The sequence below is a fragment of the Suncus etruscus genome, chromosome 18 (genome assembly GCF_024139225.1).
Source record: "Suncus etruscus isolate mSunEtr1 chromosome 18, mSunEtr1.pri.cur, whole genome shotgun sequence".
Lineage (NCBI taxonomy): Eukaryota > Metazoa > Chordata > Mammalia > Eulipotyphla > Soricidae > Suncus > Suncus etruscus.
Window position 1 is genome coordinate 1518375 of NC_064865.1, and position 13335 is coordinate 1531709.

General features: G+C 50.3%; 1 protein-coding gene across 3 annotated transcripts in view; it reads right to left on the bottom strand.

Annotated features, from left to right (window-relative positions):
• The window catches only part of TRERF1 (transcriptional regulating factor 1), a 41025-nt gene that overhangs the window by 20301 nt on the left and 7389 nt on the right, over positions 1–13335 (bottom strand). For 2 of the 3 annotated variants that reach the window (XM_049764907.1, XM_049764906.1), the window contains exons 4-8: positions 10299–10698; positions 9409–9475; positions 8441–8580; positions 8235–8338; positions 5437–5512 (exon numbers count right to left, since the gene is read on the bottom strand). In XM_049764907.1, coding sequence (XP_049620864.1) covers positions 5437–5512; positions 8235–8338; positions 8441–8580; positions 9409–9475; positions 10299–10698 — 787 coding nt within the window. Of the gene's footprint in view, positions 1–5436; positions 5513–8234; positions 8339–8440; positions 8581–9408; positions 9476–10298; positions 10699–12645; positions 12730–13335 lie in introns of all 3 variants that reach the window. The other variant, XM_049764905.1, reaches the window with a different exon arrangement.

The following is a 13335-nucleotide window of genomic DNA, read 5'->3' on the forward strand; positions in this document are numbered from 1 at the left end:
CCTCTCATACTTCCATGCTGCTTCCCTCCCTGCATCCCCGCGGTCCACTCAGCATGCAGAGTGCAGGGTTTGGGGCGGTCATCCCCCCAGCGCTCATTTGTTCTACCTGGGGGATTCCTGGCTATTGGGCTATTACCAGCAGGGGCCCCTAACAAGACGATTAAGGCTAATTACACGGAGTCCAATTAACTGGATGAAACCATGACTGAACAATATCCAAAGGGGGAAAAACATTCTACATTGGTTGCTGGGAAACCGGTTCTCCACGATGGCTCAATTTGGGGCATCATACAGGAACCAAAGTGACAAGGGAGATACAAAGGGTTGAGTGCAAGTTCAAGTTCAGGCACCAGAACTTCTAAAAGGGGCCTTTCTGTTCCCACCTCAAGAGTTTAAAAACTTTTAGTGCTAGAGTGATATTGAGAGAGGGTAGGTAGAGCATATGCCTGGAATGAAGCCAACTCAAGTTCAACTCGCAACATCCTGTATGCTCCCTGGACCTACCAGGTGTAACCCCTGAGTACCAATGGTATGGCCCCCCAAAAGTTCATAAACTTTTAAGGATGTTGCTGTGACTGCAGTTATACAAGAAAGATGCTTATTGGAGAAAAAGGAAGATGGTTTTCATGCCAGCTCTGCACTTCTGTAAATGGCTCCCTCGTGGGTGGATAAATTTTGGTGGGATGCAGGGTGTATCATATTGTTGTCAGTCCCTGCCAAAGGCAGGAGGCTTCCATTCTCACCCTGATATGGGCTTGTCCATCAAACTTCTCTCACTTGTCTTTCCAAGCAAGAGTCAGGAAGAGTGTGACAGGAAGTCTAAACTCAGTTCCTGCATCAGGGACTTGGGGACCCTGATCCCACTAGTGCTTTGAGCTAAGACTGCTGCAGAATTACCTTATCTGCGGCATTTCCTGCCAAGTCTTCAATTTATTTGGATTTTGGGCCATACCAAGGTTCAGTGTTCAGGAGTGATCTCTAGCGGTGCTTCGGGAGGGGGCACATGTGGTACTGATGATGAAACTAAAGTCAGCTGTGTTCAAGACAAGTGCTTTAAGCCCTACTATTTCTCAGAGCAAAGTTTTCTCAAGTATCTAATTCTGCTTCTTCATCAGACTGGGGGGGGGTGAAGTGGTGGCTGAGGTAAAGAGGAGGGAGAAAGAGGGAGAGAGGAAGAGAAAGGGAGAGAGGGACGAAGGGAGAGAGGGAAAGACGAAAAGAGGAAAAGAGGGAGGGGGGAGAGAGAGAGAGAGAAAGCAGCTCCCAGCCAAATCTGCATTTCACCTCCAGTTTGGGGTTCAAGACCCAATGAAAATGTGGGCCACAGTAGGGACCTCTAGAAACTTCTACTGAACTTTTGTCAAGAAGTGTAGCATGAGCTCTGAACCCTGCCCATGTGCTCAAAGAGCCAGTTTGAGGGGAGTACCCTCTTCAGCACCCCAGTCTCCAGCCTTCTCCACCAGCTGCCACTGGTCGAAGGGAGTTACTCCAGCAATTGGACTGTGTGCTGAGTGTAAATTAAAGGGCGCTGAGAACCCTGTACCACCCTATGTTTTGTTAAGTAGCTACCAGACCTCCCCACCAACGAGGAATTCCCTAGGCCCCAGCCTCACTCACTTTTTTCTTCCTGTTCCTGGGACACTTTGAGGGCCAGAAAGCAGGAAAGGGAAGGTCAAATGTCAGGGGTTAGAAAGGCATGATTTGGGGCTGGAGAAATGGCATGGAAGTAGGTATGCATGCCTTGCATGCAGGACGGTGGTTCAAATCCCGGCATCCCATATGGTCCGCCCAGCCTGCGGCATCTCATATGGTCCGCCCAGCCTGCCAGGAGCGATTTCTGAGCATAGAGCCAGGAGTGACCCTTGAGGCTACCGGGTGTGACCCAAAACCCAAAACCAAAACAAACCAAAACAAAACAAAATAAAAAAAAAAAAAAAAAAAAAAGAAAGGCGTGATTTTCCTAGGCCTGCAGGGGCGGGTCACTAAGGCACAAAGAGACTTCTTGTCCAACACAACGGTGTGCCTGATGCACAATCCGAGGGCCAGGATTCAGGTGAGATGACACTGCCAAGGCCAGAGCCCAAAGTCAAAGAACTTCAAGGCTGCAGCCTGGTAAGGTTGTGAGTGGTTGACAGTCTACTATTGTCCAATCCATGAGGACTTGGCACTAAGTCAAGCAGGACAGGGGAATGGGATTCAAGGATGTTTTTGAGGCTTGTAATGGGGTGATGTGATAATGGGGTGATGTTGACTCTGCAGCCTAGAAGGGAACTGATGCAGTCAGGTCTGACTTTAGAGACCAGTGGCATCTGCCCTTTTTGCTGTTGATTCTAGAAAGTTCTCAAGATGCTCTTTGTGATTGCTTCCTGGAAAAGGGAAATCACTAGCAGCCATGGGGGAGCACATTGTTCCTGGGAACCCACAGTTAGCAGGAACTCACTCCTTCACACCTCTGCTCTAAGTTGCTTGCCTCTAAGGTCAAAAAGATTCCAGGAAGCAACAGGGCCCTTGCTGGCTTGTCTGAGGAGGGTGGGGAGGGTTGGGCCAAGAATTCACTAGAACCCTCCAGTCCCAATACAATCAATTAAATTTTATCTGAGTTTAGGGGGTCTGTATATTCAAGTTCTTGGTATATTTTAGTTTGGGATTGAGGAGTGTGTAGCTTCTACTCTTGAGTGTTCTAGCTCTTCCTTCCTTCCTTCCTTCCTTCCTTCCTTCCTTCCTTCCTTCCTTCCTTCCTTCCTTCCTTCCTTCCTTCCTTCCTTCCTTCCTTCCTTCCTTTCTGTTTTTTGGTCACACCTGGCAAGCGCTCAGGGGCTACTCTTGGCTCTTCACTCAGAAATCACTTCTGGCAGGCACGGAGACCTTATGGGATGCCGGGATTTGAAGCACCTTCTGTCCTGGTTTGGCTGTGTGCAAGGCAAATGCCCTACCTCTGTGCTATCACTCCAGCCCTCTCTCTTTTTCTTTTAAAGGAACCTTCCCAGGAGTGCTGGGTGTGTGTGTGTGTGTGTGTGTGTGTGTGTGTGTGTGTGTGTGTGTGTGTGTGTGTATGTGTGTGCAGAGACCACTCTTGGCAATTCTTGACTCATCAGATTAAGCCTGATGGTGTTTGGATCTAAAGCTATAGTCTTGGTTAGCCTGGTGGTACTAGTGTAGGCAGAGCTACACTTAGCTGTGCCTGGGCACCATGGTAGCAGGAACTGAACGTAGGGCCTTGAAAATGCAAGAAAAAAACACTCATTCAATCACACTGAGCTACCTGTCTGGCCCTTCCAACCTTTATGCCCTAACATATCAAATAATAATACTCGCTTGGCACACTAGAAAGAACAAGAGGGAATTCAGGTCCAAGCATGATGGTAGCTCAGAGTAATGTGGCCAACTAGTCCAGAGGTCTGATCATCCTGGTTCCTGAGGAAACCTGCATCTGCACCTCAGATGGCAGACCAGCCCTTTCAAGCCACTGCCTCGGATCCATGCTACACAGAAGTTCATGAAAGGCTCAGGCAGGACAGTTTATCAGGGGTTAGAGGACAGTAGAGAGATCTGGGGTTGAGAGGCTGAAGAACTGGTTTCATGAAGATGAGGGAGGATTCCCCTATCATGCTAATAACAGTTAGTGCTAGGCACCACAGAGGAAATTGTGAATAATATTAAGAAATGGGTTTCTAGGGGGCCAGAGCAATGACACACGCAGTAGGGCATTTGCCTTGCATTTGCTGACCTAGAATGGACCGCGGTTCCATCCCCCGGTGTCCCATATGGCCCTCCAAGCCAGGAGCGATTTCTGAGCACATAGCCAGGAGTAACCCCTGAGTGTCACCGGGTATGGCCCCAAAACAAAAAAACAAAACAAAACAAAAAAGAAATGGGTTTCTAGGGTGCCAGAGAATTATACAATATATACAATATACAAGGTGTTTGTTGTGTGCATGGCTGACCTAGGTTTGATCCCTTGGATCCCATGTAGTCCCCCAAGTCTGGTCAGAAGTGAACCCTAAGTGTAGAGTAGGAGTAAGCCCTAAGCACTGTTGGGTATGGCCCCCAAATAAAAACAAAACAAACAACTTCCAGAAATACTGGTTAGGGCCGGGAGAGATAGCCAGGAGCTATTTCTGAGCAAAGCCAAGAGTAACTCCTGAGTACCGCCAGGTGTGGCCCAAAAAACAAAACAAACAAACAAAAAAGAAATACTGGTTAAAGGATGGATTTCTCATCAAACTTTGCCATTTTGTGCACAGCAAGTACTAGCATACTCCTTGGCATTGGGGGTGACCCCAGGCAGACTTCGGGGGCTTGCCGTGCTCGTGACGGAGCACCACAGTTTTGCCACGTCTGGTCATCAGGACTATAAAAAAAGTATTCTAGGTCTCCAAAACCTCTGAAGTCTTTAGCACCTACCTTTGTAGGACCTGCCCCAAACCATCAAAGAACCCTCAAATGATTAACTATTAAGGGTGGAAGAAGTCAGCTTGCTGAAACAGAAGCCAGGTTGGAAGTAGAGACCCCCCAAATGGATGGGTTTACCCCTTAGTGAAAGCAAAATTGATTTCACTTGTCACATTTTATGTCTTCTAGTTGTTTGTTTGTTTTTGTTCTCTCTTTTTTTTGAGTAGGGGTGGGTGTCCCAACACTGGGTTTGTGCTTTACTATTGAGCCCCATTTCCGGCTATCTGTTTATGATTCCTGATCCTTTTTTACAGTATCTTCTCCTTCCCTCTTTCTGGAGACACTGCCATGAAATCACACCTTTGGAAGACATTTGGGTCAAGTATGTGCCTCCCTAGGTGTGTTTGTCTATTCATATGTTAGAGTCAGTGGTAAGACTTGTTCTAACTGCTTTCTCCTCAGATTCCCAAATGCATGTGGCGAGACAGTGTCTGACTGTCTGTGAAAGCCACTGCTCAGCTTGGTACTTGGTCTCTGCATCCAGTGTTTACTAAATAACAGTTTGCTAAACGAGTAATAATAGTTATAAAATAGCCAGGCACCAAACTGCACTTGTTCTCTCGGATCCTTACCGAATGCAGTGAGGGCTAGAGGAACAGGGATCTCTTTGATAGGTGACCAAATAAAAAAAAGGATAGTGAATGGCCTGAAGTACAGACCATAGAGGACGCCATGTCTAAAAGCAGAGGTTTGAGGGGTGCTGCTGCCTCTGTGGTCCCCCACCCCCTTTGCACTGATGCCACTGCCACATGTGCAGGCACTGTCTTCTGTCCCCCAGCCTTGGCACACCCACATGGATATCCCACATAGATAAATGCCCAACAATGTTCTCTTCCATCCCTGCAACAGCTGTGCCCCAGAGGGTCCTGCAATCCCTAGCGTCCACTAGGATAGAACTGGAGATACTGATGAAAAAAGTGACAGAACCCAGCAAGCAACTGGCCCATGCCTGAGAGTGAGGAACGCAGGGCTCCCAGCACCTACCGGCATAGTGGTAATTGGCTAAAGGATGACATTTTAACCTCACTGGTTTCCGCAGCAGCAGCATTTCCAGAGCAGCCTGCAGTGCCATGGGAGAGAAAAGGTGAGAGTCAGTCGGGGGGCTGTGTCCTGGGGAGACCATCTTCCTAAAGGGGAAAAAGTGGCAGCACTATCAGAACCCAGGGCCGTAGGGTGCTAGAAAGAAAACCAATGGGCCACTCCCCAAATTAGGAGTTCTTTTCTAGTCTAACTCTTTTCAGCTCAGGCAGCAGTCGGTCTCCTTAGGGAGAAAAAATGGGCAGAAGTCTTCATCCCCACTCTAGCCTCTGCTTCCTGGGTGAAGGGGATGGTTCTCTATTGCTCCAGAAATGGTGGAAGGCCTAAGTCTGGGGAAGGGCCCTAAGGAAATGACTGTAACTGTTCTAGCAGATCAAACCATGTTTCAATAGAGAGAACAGAAACAGCTACAGTAGTATAAGATCTGTACTGGACACTGCCCTTCCAGAGAACCCAGCTAAAGAAGCCCTTCCAAACTGCCCCCTTGCACCTCACTGACTGATAATTGTGCTGCAGGTGGAGTTGAGTGGATGGTTGGACATAGAGCAAGAAATCCTGCTCCTTCAATTGTAAATCTCAGATTGGCAGCTTGGTTATCATTGGGATCTGGATAGACCTGAGTAACTTGAGCTCTATGCTCAGAAATCACTCCTGGCAGGCTTGGGGGACCATATGGGATGCCGGATTCGAACCATCATCCTTTACTTCCATCACATTCCTTGGGACTTGTGCAGAGGGAGACGGAGAAGGAGAGGAGAGGGTATAAGGGGTAGAGCATATGCCCAGGCTTAGATCCACAGCATAGCCACCCTCCCTTCGACACTGCCGTTAGACTTGGTGGTCTCCTACTCTTGCTGGGCAGGCCTGAGAAGCACATCATTGGTTCCAAACACTGTACTAGGTTCAAGTCAGTCTGCACACTTGGCCAAACACCACCACAGTAGCCCCTAGATCCTCGGAGCAGCAATGGGAAAACCCATGGAAGGGGAAGGCTACGAGGAAAAGCAGAAGAAGCTCTGCTCTACCATTCAGCTCTCACATTATTAAATGTTAAGGAGAGTTATCTAACACTCTAGAAAAATTTTTTTCCCTCCCTCCCTCCCTCCCTCCCTCCCTCCCTCCCTCCCTCCCTTCCTTCTTTCATTTTTGGGTCACAGCACTCAGGGGTTACTCCTGGCTCTGGGCTCAGAAATTGCTCCTGGCAGGCACGGGGGAACATATGAGATGCTGGGATTTGAACCACCGTCCATCCTGCGTGCAAGGCAAATGCTATCTCTCTGGCCCATCTTTCTTTTTTTTTTTCCTTCTTCAGAAATTACTTCTGGCAAGCTTGGAGAACCATAAGGGAGGCCAGAGATCAAACCCAGGTAGGCTGTGTGAAAGGAAAATGCCCTACCCACTGTGCTATTGCTCCAGCTCGCTAGAAAATTCTTTTTTTTTTTTTTTTAATTTTTATTGTGACCAAAGTGCATTACAAATCTTTTACTGCATCATTTATGGTACGTTAGTGACAATGAATGAGGGGCATTCCACCACCAGTGCTGTGTCCTCCCTCCGCCCCTGTTCCCAGTATGCATCCCATATCTCCCTCCTCTACCCCCAGATTGCTAGCTAGAAAAATCTTGAAGGTCTTTAAAAATAACACAAAAAGTTAGTGTTGGGACACTAGTTTACTTCACCATCTTTTAATGGAATCAAAATGTGCAGGAAGTTAGATGTGGTGCAAGAAATAGGCATCTACTAAAAGGAAACGGAGGCTGCTGACTGAGTGCAGTGGACAAGACAATCAAACAGTCCAGATTCTGGAAAGATGGCCCACCATTGTGGTAGGGGCACAAAAGGTGAAGCATAATAGGACCGGGTACAGAGCCAACACTTCACTTTGATTAGGGAAGAGAAGAGTGCCCTGAACAAATTAACACTGGCTGATTTCTGTGGAGAGGAAGAACAGGATAGCTTTTCTAGGCCAAGTCTTGGTTCAGAATGACCTGGGACTGAAGAGGTGGTGCAGGGGTTAGTACATATGCCACTCCAGTCCTACCCTAGGCACCACAAGGTCCTCGAAGCATTTCTTGGTGCAACCATGGAGATCCCCAGGCACTGCCAGGATGGTATGGGTGATTCTCTTTTACTCATATTGGGCCACAGGCCCAGATGGCATAAAATCATTGGTACCCCTGGATTTCTTGAGCACTAATCAGGAGAAGCACCCCCCAAAAAAACAAGTCAAACAGAAAACCCACAGAAAGACCCTACTTTCCATCTTGCCACTAAGCTTTCTGAAATAAATATACTTCAAGCCACAAATAAATAAGCACCACAAGTAAATAAACACAAGACTGAATACAAATAAATACAAACATGTAATTACAAATTGACCACAAATGCTAATTTCCCAAGACATAAGCCCCCAAGGTTATGCCCCGGGGAACAAATGAATAAACTAAAGTATAGAGAATAGGGTATTTGCCATGCATGTGGCCAAGTTTAATCTCCAGCATACCCTCTGGTCCCCAAAGCCTGCTAGAAATGTAGAGCCAGGATTAATCCCTGTGCACTGTTGGGTGTGAGCTCTCCTTTCTCTCCAAAATGCCCCAAACAAATTAAGATCAAAGGGGAGATTTTTCTATTCTGACCATCCCTAAAGGCACATAGGTTGGAATTGGCTGTTCTGTATGTGGAACAGAGAGACACTGACAATTCTGCCATAGCAGCACCCTAGGGTACTTTCCAAGGCTCCTTACCATCACATCACCTTTGGCCTCAAAGAGAGAGTGCAGAGCGAATTCTGAATTAGTCCCACCGCCTGGCAACGCACTGGAACAGCACAAATGCAGGAGATTCTCCACTGTGGGAAACAAGGAGCAGCAGCTGTGTCTGAGAGCTCAACCTGAGGGACCCGGAGGCCCCGACAACAGAAGCAGCCTGCAGCCCTCCCACAGGCCTCTACCTCTTTGCTGGAGGTCGTGGTTGTCCAGCTCAGGCCAGGGCTTCCAAACCAGAGTGGCCTTGTGTGTGTCCTGGGCCAGGGCAGAGACATCCTGGAGTTCCGGAATCTCTGCCTGGAATCTGAAGCCGATGTTGATGCGTCTTTAATGACAAGAAGAAAAACAACAGTGGGGTCTTCAGTGGGAGGCCCACAGCAACTGGCGGAAACTTGAAAAAAAGAAGAATGGAGGTGCATTTCCTTGCTGTGTGCTCCTAAGACTCTAGGCCTGGCCTTCTCAGGGGAAAAGAAAGAGCTTTAAGCTTAGGGAGCCAGAGAAGAATTGGCCTGGGGCTTGCTTGGAGCTACAACTGGGACAGAGGCTGCTTGCTTCCAAGATGCTCAAAGCAAGGCTAATGGTATAATGGAGAAATGATCCCATCCCAGGAATTTCCCTAAATTCAAAGACCTGTGATATCAACATAGATGAATGATTCCCCCTTCCCCTTCTTGGCCACACACAGTAGAACTCAGGGTTTACTCCTGATTCTTGACAGTGCTCGGAAAGACAGGGAGTGGAAACCACATTCAGTGCTAGGGGTCAAACCAGGGTTAGCAATTGCCTTACCCTTGTACTGGAGAGTACCCTTGTATTCTCCAGTCCCAATAATCCTATAATTCTTTTTTTTTTTTTTGGTTTTTGGGCCATACCTGGCGGTACTCAGGGGTTACTCCTGGCTGTCTGCTCAGAATAGCTCCTGGCAGGCACGGGGGACCATATGGGACACCGGGATTCGAACCAACTACCTTAGGTCCTGGATTGGCTGCTTGCAAGGCAAACGCCTCTGTGCTATCTCTCCGGGCCCAATCCTATAATTCTTATAACTTCTCCCTCGGTAGCCATGCTAACCCCGGTACTAACAACAGTTCTTAAAGCTTCTGACCCCTCTCCTCAGCCAAGGATGCCAGCCAAAAAAGTGGCGTTTGCTTACGGCTCCACGTCCACGGTCTGCTCTCCAGGCCCAGGGGTGACGGTCACGCTACTGCCATCGATGCTGTCTGAGGCACAAAATCCAGAGGCCATTGGTCAACAGGGACGGGGTTCGGAAGAAGCTACAGCAAATGCTGATTGCCTAAGTGGGATCCTTGTCTTCCCCAACCCCTTCCAGTTTTCAGAGCTGTATTAACTATAGCACTGCCTGGGGAGGGTGCCCCATTTCTCAGGGTCATGAGGAACCCCTCTGTTCAGCTTAGTGCTAATGTTTTTATGAAATTTTTGCTCCAAAGAGAAATTTTGGCTTTAGATCTCTTGGGGACTATCATTTTTTTTTTTTTTTTTTGGTTTTTGGGCCACACCCGGTAACGCTCAGGGGTTACTCCTGGCTATGCGCTCAGAAGTCGCTCCTGGCTTGGGGGACCATATGGGACGCCGGGGGATCGAACCGCGGTCCGTCCTAGGCTAACGCTGGCAAGGCAGACACCTTACCTTTAGCGCCACCGCCCGGCCCGGGGACTATCATTTTTTTAAAGGAATGGGGTGAATGGGAGTGAGAAGGGTAGGAGCCACCGAAAGAATCCTTCACCCTGTTTGTACATCGTTGTACTTTCACTATTCCATAATGACCCCCAGGGTTGTTCGAGTCCTGGTGTCCTGCAACTTGTTCCTTAGTCCTGAGAGACAAATATGCACGGCCCCCCCAGCTAGTTCACATTGGCTCAGTATTCCTAGTCTGGCACAGGTGCTTGGAGTGGAGACACCCCACCCCAACTTCTGTATCCCCAAAAGTCTGGGGAATACAAAAACAACGGGGGCGGGGGAGGTGTCCTCCCCAGGGGAGAGGCAGAACGGATGCCCAGAAAAGTTAGAAAAAGGGGTACTTACTAGAGCGACACAGCAGCACTCGGGGTGTGGGCGTGAGGGGCGTTAATGGCAGCTGCGGGTGGGCACCAGGGCCATGGCCCCCCGATACCAGGACGTTGCTGAAGAGCCCCGAGCCCTGGCGGACAGGGCTCAGCATGGGCGGGGGCGTGTAGGGGGGCAGCTCGTAGGTGGGGTCCAGGAGCAGATGGTCGCCCAGGACACGCGGGGAGCGCAGCTGGCTCTGGTACAGGGTGGCGCCCGAGCATGAGGTGGCCGCAGTGATGGCAGCAGATGGGGGGCAGGAGGGTGGCGGCGGGATGAAGAGGGGCTCGGGCCGGTGCCGGAATTTCTTCTTCTCCCCGGGGGTCTTGAGGGCTTCCTCGACCTTGGCCATACCCGGGTGGTGCTTCCTGGGGATGTCCTTTGGGAGACAAGACAGACAACCAACCATGAGAGGGATGGCTCGTCTCAGCTCCTCAGGCGTGCCCGACTGCCCTGCCACAGCTTTAGGGGGGCTCGAGGCTGCTCTCACCCCCATACTTCTGTGTGTGGAGCCCATACCCCTCACCCGGGTGGTGCCAGACCGCTGAGCTAGGGCTGGGGCTGGATGGCTCGGGGCTCCACGGTGGCCACGTCCCCGCCCGCCTGAGGGGCCCACTAAGGCCCTCCTCAGAGCCCTGGCTCTGAAGGGGCCGCAAGACTCTCTTTAGGAATGGACGGGAAGAGGGCCCAGTGCCCCTCCACACTCCTATGAGGGGTCCCCTACTGCTGCCACCCACATCTCTTCTCCCCTCAGCCCACTCGAGTGCAGTGGGCCAGGCCCGTGGTGTCCTGTCAGCAGCAGGCATGGGGGCACCGGGCAGCCACACGGATACACATGGAGGCTAAAAAGGAAACGTTTTTGCACACGCAGGAGAGAAGCCAGGCAGGCCAAAGCCAGACAGAAACAGGCTTGGGTGGTGTGTGTGTGTGTGTGTGTGTGTGTGTGTGTGTGTGTGGTGGGGGATCAGCTTCGAGATGCCCCCAGATTCAGGGGTCTGGCTGCAGCTGCCAAGTGGAGAAGGAAAGGGGTATTCAAATCCCAGGTAGCCTGTGGCTGAACCAGCTGCAGTCCCTGGCAAGGCAGCGGGGCTGATGGGAAAGGCTGGCCCTGGTCATGTTACCTGCAGCCCATGTGACGTGAGCCCAGCACTCTGCTCTCTAGGAAGCCCTCTGGCTGCCACCCCCCCCCCCATCCCTCAAGGTGGTCTCCCCCAGCTACACTTGTCTCTTGGCATGCCCTCTCAGCCTCTCTGGTTGGAGTGTTAGGAAGCTGTGAGCGGGGAAAGGACAAGGGCCCAGGAGCACTGGACCAGCTTCAGCACGGTGGCCCTAGAGTTCTGCCTCACCCCTCAGAGGCTCTTGTTAGAACAAGCCAACCTGCCTTCTTTCCCCAGCAGATTGCCCCTTTCCGGAGGTGGAGTAAACAGGCAGAGGAGGCAGGGTAGAAGCTGTAAGGGCTCCTACATCTTGGGGATCACTCCTAAAACTAGGTTCTATTTCTGGGTGCCTGAGACTTAGACCACCGGAGACTTTAACCTGGCACTGGAATGTAGGTTTGGTCACAGAGCTCAAGTCCCTCTCAAGGAGCGCCTTCCAAGTGCTTACTGCAGCTTAACACTTTCCCAGCCCTCCAGGCCAAGCTGAACCCCCCGGCAGGGGTGACTACCCAAAAAGTCAGAGTAGATGGTCAAGAAGAGGAAACCTTTCCACCTTCCACTCCCACCACACTTTTTAGACCCTGGAGACCCAATGCGGAGATGGTTTTAAAGCACCCCAGAGATGTGGAGGCCAGGTATGATTAAAACCCTGAAGGGGAGAAACTAAGGCAGGATTCCCAATATCTAAAACCAGAGCTTGGGTTGGTACTCAGAGCACCTCCCTGGAAACTTCATTTCTCACCCAGTGTCAGAGCTCACACTTACACTTAACCTAGGAGTGTCTGCCTCAGTTTCTCCCCCTTCGGCACTCCATTCCCATACAGTCTGCTTCATCTCTGCTTTGCACCTCTGCTCAGAACTCACAGCTGGCTGGGCTCATGGGACCATAGTCAGACTAAGGATCTGACTGGGGATCTGCTGCATGTTGGGCAAATACTTTAAACCCCTATATTGTCTCCCTGGCCCAGAGCTCCCTTTCTGATGTCTCTTTTCAGCAACTCAACTTAAATTCCCTATGACTTAGCCACCAACCCCCAATAAGTTTCTTCTCTACCCCACTGTTCTCTCTTATATGGGGGTGGAGATGTATGGGCTCTGACCTTTGTGCAACTAGGAATCTTGACTGGGTCTCGATTTTGGGGTTGAAAGTTCGCCAAGGTAGAACTTACATCTCCCACCAAAGCTGGCACTTCCGGGCAAAGAGGGAGCTTGGCTGGCACTTCCTTTCTCTCCGGGTTGCGGCTCCCCAAGTCCTGCTGGATTAAGAGAATTCTAGCCTTTCTTCTTTACATGTGCCCCAAACAGCACTCTTTGGACCTCCTGAGTTCTTGAGATCATTCCTCTTTAGCCCTCTTCCGGCCCAACCCCACCTGCCTGTCTCCTGGAATCCCAGCAGCCATGGACAAATATGACCTGTAAACAACCTCATGGGTTAAAGATTCTGAGGGCAGGAGAGGGAGGGAGAGAGAGAGAGGCAGATAGGGAGGAAGAGAAGAGCGGAAAGGAAACAAAGGGAGGAGGAGAGAGAAAATCCATCGCACAGCCAAGCTAAGTTGCTTGGACGAAGCATGTGAAGTTTGGGAAGGAGAACTTAACAGTGAGAGACACAGATCTCTTTGCTTTCCTGAGATGAGGGTGGGGTGGGGAGGACATTAATACATCTGGTTCCCCAAGGGCACTGAAGCAGATGTGACAGAGGAAATCCAGAATGCCCAGTGAGTCTGACCATTAGCATCCATTCCAGGGCTGGAGACCTGTCTGTGCCAGGGGTTATGTGATAGGTGGCTGGATTCAGGAAGGTCTGGAGAACCTGGCGGAGGGGCCAGGGACCAGAAGCAATAGCCATCTGTCTGGGATAG